This window comes from Urocampus carinirostris, chromosome 6, assembly GCF_059441175.1.
Source record: "Urocampus carinirostris isolate Australia breed hairy pipefish chromosome 6, RoL_Ucar_1.0, whole genome shotgun sequence".
NCBI classification, from domain to species: Eukaryota; Metazoa; Chordata; class Actinopteri; order Syngnathiformes; family Syngnathidae; genus Urocampus; species Urocampus carinirostris.
In genome coordinates this window covers 14633721-14648653 of record NC_142354.1, presented here as the reverse complement: position 1 = coordinate 14648653, position 14933 = coordinate 14633721, and the positions used below count along the sequence as shown (strand labels likewise).

Sequence of the window (14933 nt, the reverse complement as noted above, 5' to 3'; positions counted from 1 at the left end):
GCTACTGTCACGAAATGGAAGGATTACTTTTCAATAACATTTCCTGAAATCTTTCAATATTGTAGTTGTAATCTGCTTGGAAAAATATTAAAAAGTTAAGTTTGAAAGACTTCTGTTTTCAGTGGAAGAGTGAAAGTCAGAAACATATTTTTAATGGTGATAGAAGTGTGGCTTTTCGAGTAAATTCAGACCATACCAGATTATTCCAAATCTTCAACATTGTTGTCAACCGCTCCCAGCCAAAAACCTCTTGAAAAGTCATGATTCCGTTCAAAAGATGTCTTTGTTTGAAAAAGGAAAGTTGAAAAAACGTCTTTCCAAGAATGTGAAAAGACTACTTTTTGGGGACTACATAAGCTTGAGTAAACACAAGAATTAATATTTTTCTGATCAAATCTGGACCACGTTGGGGCGGGTTAAAGATTACCCATTTTTAGACAAGGTTCCTACAGCTTAAGGCAAGTTAAATTCAAGACTTTTTAATGCCTTTTGAAATCAAATTTAAGATCAAAATTGACAAAAAAAACCACAATTGACACAAACAAAACCCCCCAAAATGTCTTGAACACAATACATTGTGCCTCGTACACATTACCTGGCACAGCTTTTAGCCATGACAAAAAACATTCACAAGACAACCACTTCCAAAGTAAACGTCTCTGTCCGAAGTTGCTATGAGTATTGTGGGTAGAGCTAAGACAGGCATCTGAAAGGCCCGACTGAAACCACATCACCGTTTTGATAGTTCCGTTCGAGTGGTCACGCCATGTTGCCATAAAATTACAGTAAATCGGTGAATTACTAAAAAAGACAATTGATAAATCTTGCTAAATCTTTTTAGTTCAATCAAATATTAATCTTACTACTGTGTCACATTTTTAAGACTTTCAAAATTTGGATTTACAACATTTTAATGCCAATAAAGGCTTTATTTTTAAAATAATGAATAAGATGCCATTTAAGGCTTTTCAAGGATCCACGGGAACCTTGTCAGATGTATTTTTTGAACTAAAATATAAATCTTTTTAAAACAGACCAGATTCCTGAAATTCTTCAACATCACTGTCTACCCACCGCAGCAAATTACATTGAAAAAACACAATTGTTTTGTCCCAAAGATGTCTTTCTTTGGTTGGAAACCAGCTTTAAATGTGTGTAGAATAGAAAAGAATAGAATGGAATAGAATATACCTTTATTGTCATTGTTACAAAATCGGTAAACATATTGTAACAACGAAATTGGACGTGGCACTCCAGTTTCACATTTAACATCAAGGTGTCTTTATCAATGTGTTAAATAGATGACTTTTGGGTACTCGCTTTTGGACAAGAGTTAAGGATCGTCTTTATGACGTTTACTATGTTTGTGTACTGTAACTCAATGCTAAATCTATTCCACCCTGGTCATCCTGGAAGGGGGATTACCACTTGTGAGGCCCCTTCTCAAGGTTTCTTTTTTCCTCACGCTGAGGTTTTGAGTTTTTCCTTGCCCGCATGTTGGTTTAAGATCAGGTAATGGTGTCATTGTAATCCTTTGCAGTCCTTTGAGACATTTTTGTGATTAAGGGCTATATAAATAAATGTGACTTCACTTGACTTGATATTACCATGATGAGACGAGATAAACACAAAAATGACTATTTCTGAACTTAAATTGGATCATGTTAATTTTAGACATCTAGTTTTGGACTAAATCAAGTAAATTCTTACACTTTTCAACCCGAAGTAAATAAAATGTGGAAAAGTCATGTTAACAAATCTTAACAGATGTTTAAAAGGGGGTTTAAAAAGTGTGAAAATAACCGTCAGTAAACATAGCAAAGGCTGATTTTTTTTTCCCACGAAAATGATTCACACAGAACAATGAGAATGTCTAGGACAGCCTGAGATGTGCCGTGGCACTCGTGTCACGACTTCAGCAGAACTGAAAATGTCAAGGGACAATGTACATGTCTATAGGAACAGCAGTGACTTCATCAAGTTGTTTCCTAGAGCGTGTTTAAGATCAAGGAAATCTGCAGTTGGCAAAAAATAGTATGTTAAATGAAAGTTGTATTGTGTATGGTTTTTCAAGGAGGCATTTTTCTAATGCCATTGGTGTCAAACTCCGATACATCCCAGCACATCCTTTTCCAAAGCCTAGATTTCTTGCGAAACGAACAAACAATTATACCTTAGCCGTATCTTTTGGCGAGCCTTGAGACGCTTTAGCTCCTGATTCAGTAGAAGACTTTACAGTGGTGACAGGTGACGTCTAAGAACCAAACCAAAACCGATTACTTAAAAACACACATCGGGACTTCTGTCGACGATTCTGAATTTGAAAAAGTTTCACAACGGATTTAAGACTCCCTCAGAAGTTATCCCAGACAATGTCAAGTCGACCACAGTTTGACCCACTAGACCACGAATCAGTAACACAGTTTCGAATGTTAGTCTATAAACCAGGGAGAAGGTATTTCAAAGACATGAGGTTGATTCTCATTGTCAGCTGGAAAAATCCTCTGATCCCAAAAGTAAAGACAGAGCAGCCAAACATTGTGATGAACATGAGATAGCCAAAGCAACCAACTAAGAATCCCGTAAACGGTATCCATTCAAGCCAGCGACACCAGAAAAAAAGGAAGCAGGAAATTCCCCATGGCCCTCAAGTTCGTTTTCAACCAGTCTACCTCAGTTTTCGCTTTGGAAACTCCCGTCCTCAAGGAAGGACTTCCAGCTGCGCCAGCTTTTATTGTGGATACGGAGCCAGGTTTTGAAGCCATGGTGGAGCCTGAAGATGCCTTCTGCAAAAGCGCCCCAAAAAATCCATTATCCATCCTCTTTTAGGACAGAATGGATGAGTTAGGTGGGTTCCAAAAGCTGGATACTATACTTCAGGGTTTTTCAACTAGTGTGCCTTGAGACCTTGTCTAGTGTGCTGCAGAAAATTGCCCAATTTTCTGTTTGCACCATACCATTGTTCAATATCTTTGCTTTTGTCCATTAATCAGCTAAGCAACTGTAATATTCCTCCATATCAGTAGGTGGCAGAATATTACTATTTATTTATTTTGTATACTAATTATCTGCTTATGATGTAGTACAGGGACATTTATTTAATAACTTAGTTTGTTTGATGAAACTTCTTAAGATTGCATTATAAAATACATCAAGTAAAAAAGCTTGCAAACGATTATGCCATTATTCTATTTTTATTTTTTTACAAAAATAAAAAAGTCAAGTGCCCTTAATCACAAGAAGTCTCAAAGGGCTGCACAGACTACAGACTACTGATCCACCATCAAAAGTAATATTTATTATACCAAAAATAGAAAAACATACCACTACAGAAATATTACAAAACTACTAAAAAAATCTGCAAAAATACTATTATGAAAATACTATACAGTACAGTAATACTACAATACAAACATACTACTACAGAAATATTACAAAACTGTCTAATTAATACTACAAAAATACGATGATAAAAATACTAAAAAAATACGACAGAAATACTACAAAAATACCCTACAGTAATACTAAAATACAAACATTCTGTACTACGACAGAAATATGACAAAACTACTAAATTAATACTACAAATCAAGTCAAGTCAAATGCTAAAAAAATACTACAGACATACTACAAAAACAACACTACAGTAAAAATATAATACAAACATACTGTACTACTACAGAAATATTACAAAACTACTGAATTAATACTACAAAAATATTATGATGAAAATACTAAAAAATACTACAGAAATACTAGTAGAGTAATATTACAATACAAACATACTACTACAGAAATATAACATAACTACTAAAATAATACTACAAAAATACTATGATGACAATACTAAAAAAATACTACACAAATAATACAAAAATACCACTACAGTAATACTATTATACAAACATTCTGTACTACTACAGAAATATTACAAAAATTACTAAATTAATACTACAAAAATAGAATGATGAAAATACTAAAAAAATACAACAGAAATACTAGAAAAATACCACTACAGTAATACGATAATAAAAACATACTGTACTACTACAAAACATATTACAAAACTACTTAATTAACACTACAAAAATACTATGATGAAAATACAAAAACAAAAACAAATGCAATAGAAATAATCCAAAATACACACTACAGTAATACTAAAACACAAAAATACTACTACAAAAATATTACAGTGGAAATACAAGGTAGAAAGGCAGATTGTTTTTGTTCATTCTAAGTAATTTTCGTATTATCATTTTTGTTGTTATTGTGCGTGCATCAGGTTGGTTTATTTTTCTGTTATATTGTCACCGATGCTGTAAGATAATTGCACAAACTCAAATAGTCTCGTGTTTGTAACCGTAGTGAGTAAAAACTGGCAAATAGCTTGTGCTCATTTTAAGTATTATTTATCTTTTTTTCTAGAAAATAAAGATGAAAATATACAAAAATCCCAAATTACAACAAAATTATTAAGCAAAATTAATAACCTGATCCATGATGATCACAAAACACTACATACTGTTAATTAAGCTTTGAAAAAAAAAAAAAACTGATGTCATGAAATAATTTTGATTCATAAATCATTTTCGACGGACGGTGTGCCTCAATGTTATCATGATTGAAAAAAAAAAGTGTACCTTGGGTCAAAAAAGTTGGGAAACACTACTCTAGTTTGTTCAATTGATCAATATAGCACAAATCGTTTGCGTCTTCTCTCTATTGCTTCAGAATCTGCCCGAGGCATGGCTCAGTACAGACTATAGTGATTGTACTGGCTTCGAAACTTGAACAAGTAATGTATTTTTGTCGCGATACTGCATGCGGTTGTCGGATAACGCCAATTTATTTGATATGGACAGCAAACGAGTGTCTTAATCACAACACTACATGTGTCACAGTTGCCATGGCGTCCAATTGGCCCGTGTGGCGTCAGCTGCAGCTTGTTGACAGATTGTCTCTCTGTCAGTATTTAAACTCTGTCCTGTGAGTCCCCTTTTGTCGGTCCGTCTGCGAATCTCCAATTTTACACGGCAAGCCCTTTTTTGCCTGTCCTGTGTTTTTGCTCCTGTTCTTCTCCTGCTATAATCTGTTTGATCTCGACCACGTCTACTGTCCCGTCCCGAATAACGACCGGTTTTGATCTCGACCACGTCTGTTCTCCCGTCCCGAATAACGACCCATTTTCTGATATCGACGACGCTTTTGCTATTCTATCCCGGCTACTGACTCGTTTTTTCTGTTCCTGACACCTACTCCCTGCGACCAGCGATCTCCGGATCGTGTGTGCACCCTTTCCCTTCTTCCCAATAAAACTGTGAGAAACGTTACGCGAGTGGGTCCTGTCTCCGTTCTGGTCCTGACAATATGTTTATTTTCTATACGAGACATGCACAAAGTGTACTGTAGATATAATAATGTTTTGTACTCCTTTGGCAAAAAATCGCTGCCATAAATGTGCTTTACGTGCCCCTGAGACTTTTACAGCCGTAATAGGCGAAACGTTAAATTTGCCCAAAGTAATTTGTGTCAGTATGAGTAAATTTGAGTAACAAGAGTATGGATGTTAAGAGGGGACTGTATGAGAGTGTGATTGTGCCGACTGTGTTGTATGGTGCAGAGACTTGGAGCCTGAACTCAGATTTAAGAAGGAAATTAAATGTTTTTGAGACGAAGTGTTTGAGGAGTATGTTAGTAGTAACAAGATTGGATAGATTGAGAAATGAAATTGTGAGAGACAGTACTGGAGTTGTAGTGTAACTGAGCAAGCGTGTGGATAAGAGAGTACTTGGTTGGTTTGGACACATGGAGAGGATGGATGAGGAGCGAATGCTGAAGAGGATCTACAGAGCATAAGTAAAAAGAAAGAGACAGAGAGGAAGGCCGCGATTGACGTGGATGGATGGTGTTATGAGTGCACTGCATGAAAGAGGTCTAAATATAATGGAAGCTAGAGCTCTTGTTGGTGATAAGAAGGAGTGAAGAGGTGTTGTGAAAAGATAGTGGGATTGTGTACGCGTTCTTAAGGATGGGCTGGGCACCCGTATTATGCGGCAGGGGCAAACCAGTGAAAGCTGTCGGGCCCTGCTATTGAACAGAAGATTGTGTCACCCTGGCCTGAGTCTTGTGTCCTGATTCATCTGGAGGGACGAAAGCATGACCGACTTGGGTGCCGAGGTGCTTAACTTCTTTGGGTGTTTGGGCATTTGGGTTGGCCATGGTCCCAAAAAATTTCCGTGTGTGTTTTTTGCTACTTTTTACCCTTTTTTTCTTTGTTTTTGTATGTGTTTGTCTTGCTGTCTGTCACCGGATATGACCAGGGTAGATAGATTAGTACATTTATTTTGATTTACTTTTGCTAGTAATTTTTATATCTAAGATAGAACCACTTGAGATGAATGAGCGATATATTTTTCTAAACCAAGGCTTGTATGACATTAGCATTTCTGTTTTCACATAATCAACACATTCATAATCGTCTGCACTTTTTGCAATATATGTAGAAGTCAATGTTATGGTGCTTGCAACAATAGATTGTCATCATAGTTATAACAAGCACAGTATTGATTGATTAATTGATTCATAAGTCAAGCCCAGGTCTTTCCAATGCTTCTTTTTGGAAACGTTTACCAAAACTGTAAAATGTGAGTGTAAACAAAATTAAAGACACACATAAAAATAATTGAAATTTGTCGTGAGAGTTGTAAAAGGACTTATTTAGACTATGGAAGAAAGTTTCAAGGGTTACTGCCTAAAAATGATATCCCCCTTAAGGTTTGAATAAAGGGTCACCAACATGGCGCACCTTAAGAACACCCGAGTATCCCGTGGACTAGTTGTGATTTTCTTGGGATTTCTGACTGGTATGAGGAATAATTGACACAATCAGTGCCTGAAAAGGGATTATAAAAGACCTATTTTCTTTTTTCAATTAGTCACAGAATGTGTAGTGTTACTTCCCACAATCATGTAGATATGTTTGAAATTTTAAGTCTCAAAGTTGACTGATTGACCTTATATCTAGACTCATAACAATGGCGGGTCCGGTTGAGTAACAGACAGCGTTCGTAGTAAACTGCGATTGCATAGCGCTCATTCTGTTTGGAGAAATTGGAATTGTGCTTACTGTGTTGCTGGTGGGGCTTCTGACTGTTTTGACCAAGTTGTGTGCTTCGATCTTCAAAAGCTGCATGAGGTAAGTTAACCTGCCGTCGCCTACAGCGTTGTTCCTTTTTTTGTCTTTCCCTTCTTTAAGTTAAGTGATTGTGACTTTTTCGCCGCATGTCTTGCAATTGGTATAATATTTTCCAGATCGCTTCCCATTAGCATCTGGGCTCCCGAAGGCTTCCAGTTTTGTTTGGTCCAAAATAGCACCCTTAGCAGTCGGCTAGCCTGCCTTGCCCATTGTTTTTTTCCCGTCTGGGTTCGTGCTTGTGGCCATGGCCGTTTCTCGATGTTGACTCCCGGTTATCCTGGCTGCTTACTGCATGCTTTTGTCGCCCAGCCTCCGCTGTTTCCGTCGATCCGTCCCGGTTAGCCCTTTTTAGCAGCCGGCTGGCCTGCCATGTCCCAGCTGGTTTAGCCCCAGGTTAGCTCTCCATGTGTTATTTTTCCCAGTTCTCCTCATTTTGACTGCTCGCCATTTGTCGTACCATTGCCGCACAAATCTGCCACATAACGCCTAGGTATTCTCCACAAAATCAAACAAAGCTTAACCTATAACACTCAAAACTTCTTCGACTTATTGACACGTACACCAATATGGTCAATGACTTGCTCGGAAGCTGGTGTTCTTCACATGACGTCATGGCTCAAGAAGTCAAAGACGAGACAGGCTGTCTTCATAATGCATTATCTTGGAAAATAATTGGAATATACCAATACCTCGAAAAAAAATCAAGGTGTTGGGCAAGAATTGATACCAGATATTGGCAACCGGCCAAGACCTTAACTCCCTCCAAAGGACATTTAAAAACAAGGAACTAAAAAGTCAAAGACTAGAAAATTGGGAACAAAATCATGGGAACTTGCAGAAATTGGGCCAATGGAAGATATACACCTGTCACAATGGGCATAGGTGGCCTGGTCCCCCGACTAAGGGCTTGAGCCCCCGACTGGAAGCCTGATCTCTGTTTTTTATCTGTGTGTAATAATAATTTTGCACCCACTTCCATTGGATATGGCCCTCTTGAGAATAATGTTTAGCAACAGGTCTTGGAAAATACAGAACACACTTAATAATCATCACAATCCCCACCCTAAACAAGTTTACAAAACTGTAAAAATATATATCTTTTTGGTTACTACTTTTAATTCAGTTTTTCTTTGCCCTCGTGTAGGTTTTAAATCAGGGGGTGGTGTGATAATAGTCTGTGGTTTTCAATAATCTGTGGTCTGTGCAACCATTTGAGACTCTTTGTGATTAAGGGCATCAAAAAAAAACAAGACTTGACTTGGAAAAAATCTAGATTTTATGCAATAACCAGGTACTATTTTCTAACATTTTGTATGGTTTAGAATTTAAGTATCCCTTTACCCAATACACAATCAATTCATCCAAAATTTAATTTTTGTAAATAACTCAATGCCCTGATACAGGCAGATGTTAAGTGGCTGACTGAGCTTATTTTAAGCCTAATGATTACAACATAGCAATAAAATGACAAGTTATTTTAGAAATACATATCTAACTGGGGCAGCCCGGCAGCGCAGTGGTTAGCGTGTGCGGCACAGTTCTAGGGTCTTGGGAACCTCCTGTGTGGGTTCAAATCCAGCTACCGGACTTCCTGTGTGGAGTTTGTAAGTTCTCCCCTTGCTTGCTTGGGTTTCCTCCGGGCACTCCGGTTTCCTCCCACACAAGACATGCATTTCAGGTGGATTCATGCATTTCAGGTGGATTGGCCGGTCCAAATTGTCCCTAGGTGTGAATGAGCGAGCGAGTTGTCTCGCCCTGTGTGCCCTGCGATTGGCTGGCAACCAGTTCAGGGTGTCCCCTGCCCACTGCCCGATGATTGCTGGGATGGGCTCCAGCACCCCCGCGACCCTACTGAGGATAAGCGGTGCAGCTGATGAGATGAGATGAGATATCTAACTGGTAGCCCTTTGCGCTGAACAGTAACAATAAAGTAGCTCTCGTTTCAAGAAGAGTTACTGTTTGAGGGCTGGTTTAAATCTGAGCCACGTCAATAAATAACAAACCACATTTAAAAAAACAACAACAACAATCCTATATCAGACGTAGCGTCATTGCAACTATATACCGAAACAGAATTCAATATCCAGCCAAACTTTGTGATAGTGTTGTAGAAAACACTTTGAGCCAGCAAATTAATTCAACAAAACACTCCTAAATTCAACCACAGCCCCAAGATTCCACAACAGCGTCTAAGAAGCGTCTGAACGGGTTAAATGTCTTCCTACTGACTGAAAGACTGGGCGTTGCCCTCGCATACTCAAACGAAACAAAACAGGACTATTTATCCTCCGAAGGAAAGCGCTTCCCTTTTTTCAAATGAAGAAAATCGCTATCAAAACAACTGGAACAGGAAAAACGGCAACAATGCGGCATAGTCTGCATAATGCTGCGTTCAAGGGTCACCCGGTACGAAAGTTAGCAAACTCTTAAGAGAGGAACTTCAGGATTTTAAAGAAAAGTTTAGATACCTCGAACTGGGAAGGCGTCACTGTGGCGACCTGAGCTGCGGGTTTGGGCGTGGCCTGGCTGGGCTGCGACTGCAAAAAAAACAAATAATAAGAATAAAGAATAAGAATAAATTCAGAATTTAAGCATTCAAACTCAGTTGACTTGGGGGCCACCAGAGCTAGGGTCTGGGTGAGGCCAGGCCTATTCACGATTTTTCACAAAAAAAACTCGGATCAAAACGTCCCACTATACTCAACATTTTTTACCCAAAATAAGTCAAAAAAAAATAAAAACACAATGAGAACTCATATCAAAATATACCAATCAATCAGTTTTAAATTAATCCCAAATTTGCGTTAGCTACATTCACATTAAAGGCACAGCGTGTATTACTTCTCCCCTAGATGTCACTGTATTGTGTCATGCAACCAAAAACAAGAGCTGAAATGCGAAAGGAAGCATACAAACTACGGAGATTCAAAGGGACCAAACCACACAATTTTCATTCTCTTTTTTTTACACTGTATTGTGCGAAGGAAGAACGAAATGAGAATAAATAAAAAAAGAAAACAAAAAAGAAGGGAAAAGGGACAGGAAAAAAGAAAAAAATGAAAATTTAAAAAAGAAAAAAATAATCAAAGGAGAAAGAAGGTAAACGAAAAAGGGAAAAAAGAAGAAAAAGGAAAGGGAAAAAGAAAAAAGAATAAAAAAGAAAGAAAGAGGAAATAAACAAGGGAAAATAGAAAGGGGAAAAAAGAAAATTAAAGAAAATAAACATACTGAAGAAAAAGAAAGCAAAAGAGAGACAAAAAAGGCAAAAAGAAAAAAAGAAGCGAGAAAAAGAAAAATTAGAAGAAAAAAAGGAAAGGGAAAAGGAAAAGAAGCAAGAAAAAGGAAATAAATATGAAGACAAAAAAAACAGAACTTGGAAAAACATGAAAAGGAAAAAGATGAAAAACAACAAAAGAAAAAAATGTAAAGAAAAAGAGAAAAAAAAAATCATTTTTAGCTTATGGGGTTCTCGTAGCAGCATGATGGCTGGCAACCTGGTCAACTCCCTTCAGGTGAACCTTGTATTATTTCCAATACATGCACATTTCTCCACCTATTAGTATTTTTTAAAAATGCACATTAATATATTAGTTCATGTATTTCTAATCATTTCTATAATCAATTTTTCTTTTTTAATGAATTATTTTTTCGACCACTGTGAGGCGTTAATCAAAACGTTCGTTGCTGCAATTGGCCCCCAGGTCTCAAGTTTTAGATGCCCGATTAAAAAAAAAGCAAAATTAAATAATTGAACTGTCTGAAAATCAAGTTCCGTTACATAAGGGCTGCAGAAAACAAAATGGTGGTGATGTCACCGAAGCCGGTATGATGCCAGACCAAAATAATAATAATGATGATAAAAGACGATGGAGTGTGTCGCTTTCGTTGTATCATGCACACCGATGTGTCATTTTTTGTGCTATGTGTGGAAATACACTCATTTATTTCATGTATTAATTGACTTATTCATTGTCCCAACCATTTTTTCTCACAAGGGGCAGGAAGTAGTCTTCATTTATACATGTATTCATGGTTTTAATTATCTTGATCTGGATATTAATCATATAACACTTTTAAATATCATAAGCTATATAAATAATTTAGTCGCATATATTGTTCAATTCGTAAGTATTTGATGTGTTTATTAAAAAGCGAATCAAAATAATATTTTTATTATATTTTAGTCGTGTATTTGGTTGGTTGGTTGTTAGGATCCCTTGACCCAGGGGTGACAGACAGGCGGCCGACGGGCCGGACCAGGCCCACTAAGGGATTGAATCCGGCCCGCGAGACAACGCTGAGAGAAGCGCAAGAGAAAAATGAGCTGCAGGTTGAAATATGTCCACTTGATGTTGCCAAAGCCAGGTTCTCTCTCTCTCTCTCCCCCCTACCCTACCCTCCCCCCACCCATTTTTCACAACATGACTAAGATGACTAATCGCAAAAAAAACGTTTCAAAGAATTAAGGATTGATAATCATGTTATATAACAGAACAAGACTTTAAAATTATAAATCTCATCTCATCTCATTAGCTACACCGCTTATCCTCAGTAGGGTCGCGGGGGGCTGGAGCCCATCCCAGCAATCATCGGGCAGTGGGCAGGGGACACCCTGAACTGGTTGCCAATCGCAGGGCACACAGGGACAGACAACTCACTCGCTCATTAACACCTAGGGACAATTTGGACCGGCCAATTCACCTGAAATGCATGTTTTTGGAATGTGGGAGGAAACCGGAGTGCCCGGAGGAAACCCACGCAAGCACGGGGAGAACATACAAACTCCGCACAGGAATTCTGGAGCTGGATTTGAACCCACGCAGGATGTTCCCAAGACATGAACTGTGCCGCACATGCGCTAACCACTGCGCCGCCGTGCTGCCCTTATATCTACTAAGTATATTCGTTGCATGTATATAACATCGCTGTTTTCCATCCCCCATCAGTGTGTACCTGTATTCACTCATCTTCATTCATGTAATGTTTGCGTTGCGTCGTCTGCTACAAGCCATGTGATCTCCTCTTTCCACGATGCTTTTAATGTACGTTTACGTTTTGTAGCGTCATACATCTTGTTAGCTTCTTTTGAATCTTTCTTCTGGGGCTGAGATTTTGGCTTGATTCCTAACCACTTATCCACTTTTCTTGCGTTCTCTGTAGGTCTACTTTGGAAAATGATATGCAAATGCACGACCTTATAACGCTAGGGAAAGTCCTGAAGCACAAAGTTATTCGACTGGCTGCAGAGTATGCAAATTGGCAAAAGAACCGAAATTTCCAAACCGAACGAGGATTTTGAAATCGGAATAAATTTGAAAAAAATATTTCGTTTTTTTTTTTTCTTTTATGAAAAAGGTGTCGGCCACCCGGGCGGAGACGTTTTGTATGTTGTACTCCCGACGTAAAAGATGGACGTTATTTCAGACACTGCATAAGCCGAAATAAATTGAATAAATGTAAATGGTCTGCGTTTAAATAGCACTTATCAAGTCACTGAAGACCTACCAAAGTGCTTTATAATTTGCTTCACACTTTTCCCTTTCACACACACTCACACACCGATAGCGTCAGCCGTGCAAGGCAACTACCTGCTTATCGGGGACATTGGGGATTCAGTGTCTTCACACTTCGACATATAACACGGAGGAGCCGGGAATCTAACCCGCCACCTCTTGATCCCAAGTAATTGAATTGTCTTCTTTTGTCATTGATGACATTGTATGCAAGATTAGACATGGAACTCCAAGGCGAACGTGCCATAAAGACCTTTAAAGGATAAATAGGCAAAAATATTTACAACACAGAGTCCAATGAAATAAATGACCCGAAATGTTGCAAGAAGACAGCAAGTAAACGATAATGGATCACAATGTCTTAGCTTTTGATCCGTCTCCAGGTTGAGCTTAGCAACAAGCTCCGGGTTTTCTTTGACAGAAAACAAAAACAGCAAAGAGCAGAAAGTTGATCGCAGTGCAGCATGCGTTTTAAGACCTGACCCATCCAGTTAGAGAACATATTACATGAAAATGAAGCCTCAGCTCTCTGCAGAACTTGTTTTGCGCCTTGCGAAAGGAAACAAACTGTCACTCGTAAGCTGAACTTAAGACTTTATTCTTCGTTTTCAAGCACTTAAGCCTTGTGTACCTTGTGAATCCAAAACAACTAATCGAGGTATAATAGACGCTTGCCCTCTAGTGAAAAGTCATGCCCAGTTAGAAAGTTCCCAGTTCCATTTTTTCACTGAAGAAAAATGTTGGTGTTTCTAAACCAGGAAATTCTCAATAACAAAATGAATACAAGTACTTGAAATTAACTATATTATCAGTCATGTGAGATAAAGTTATATCTGCTGCATGATCATGCTGCAAATAGATCATGATGATAATGATTTACAGGTAGAATGCTCTTCCCCCTGAGATTCGATCTGCAACCTCGGTGGAACTGTTTAGATCTAATCTTAAAACACTTCTATTCTATAGCATATGAATAACCTATATTTTATGTTGACAATGGCTGAGTATTAATTCTTATTGCAACATCTATTGCAGCCTGGTCATCCTGGAAGGGGGACTTCCTCATGTGCGGTCCCTTCTCAAGGCTTCTTCATTTTCCTCATGTTAAGGTTTTTGAGTTTTTCCTTGTCCTCATGTAGGTTTTAGATCAGGGGATGGGGTAATAATAGTCCGTAGTTTGCAATAATCTGTGGTCTGTGCAGCCCTTTGAGACTCTTTGTGATTAAGGGCTATACGAATAAACATGACATGACTTCACTTGAGATTTGCGCTTACAGTGACACTAAAATTAACAAAATAAAACGTAATTTTACTCATTTCTGATTATTAATATATTTGTTATTGTCCATTTTATTTCAACGTGCATATAGTTTTGCTGATTGTATGTATTATGTTTTTTCTTTCACCACAACAACAAAAAAAATATTGATTTCGTTTGTATTTGGTAAATGACCTCCATATATTTGTTATACGTTCTTATATTGCTATACATTATAAATTGTTTACATTTACATTTTCGATCTTTGATCTTTAATTTTGTCTTCACTTTCCACTGAAAAGAGAAGCCCTCCAATTTCGTTTTACGAATGTAGGACGATAAAGGCCATTCATTCTTTCATGCCACGATTGATTGATTGATTGGTTAATTTGTTGCTTGATTGGTGGATTTGTTGATGGATCGATTGGTTGATTAATTGATTGATTAATTGATTGACAAAGGCTGCACTGGCTAACAACCATTTCCCTCCTTTTCAGTATTGTTGCCTTATACAAACGCTCCCCAACTTACGACCCTTCGACTTACGCAAAACGGTAGGTACAAACATTTGTTTGGGGAAGTCGAAAAATATCCGGACATTGTTGCAGGTTAGATTTTGTATTGTGTGCACCTTTTTCCGAGTAGAGGACAGTACTGTGGTGCTTCTTTCCACCGCGTGGTGCTGTGAGAGGTCACCCAGCATCCACCCCAAAGAAGAAATCCAGCTTCTACTTCCTGGTTCGTGTGTAATTATAACAACGCGTCCTGTAACTTTGACGTTTTTGTTGTTTAATATCTTGTGCGTCCATTCAATATGGTTGGTGTAAAGTTTAAAGAAGAGGCGAGCTGTTTCTTTTGAAACGTAAGTGGAATGAGAAAGCTTGATGCGGTTGAGAAAATGGTCAGAACGCTTTTTTTCGGCCACTTTTTACCACAAAGAAGGACCGCTTTCCTTTCTTTCTCA

The 14933-nt window shown here is 38.1% G+C and overlaps 1 protein-coding gene across 1 annotated transcript in view; it reads right to left on the bottom strand.

Moving 5' to 3' along the window:
* Positions 1-14933, bottom strand: part of cast (calpastatin) — a 62854-nt gene that overhangs the window by 25204 nt on the left and 22717 nt on the right. The window contains exons 2-4 of the mRNA XM_088338006.1: positions 9667-9735; positions 2673-2786; positions 2174-2254 (exon numbers count right to left, since the gene is read on the bottom strand). Coding sequence (XP_088194132.1) covers positions 2174-2254; positions 2673-2786; positions 9667-9735 — 264 coding nt within the window. The remainder of the gene's footprint in view (positions 1-2173; positions 2255-2672; positions 2787-9666; positions 9736-14933) is intronic.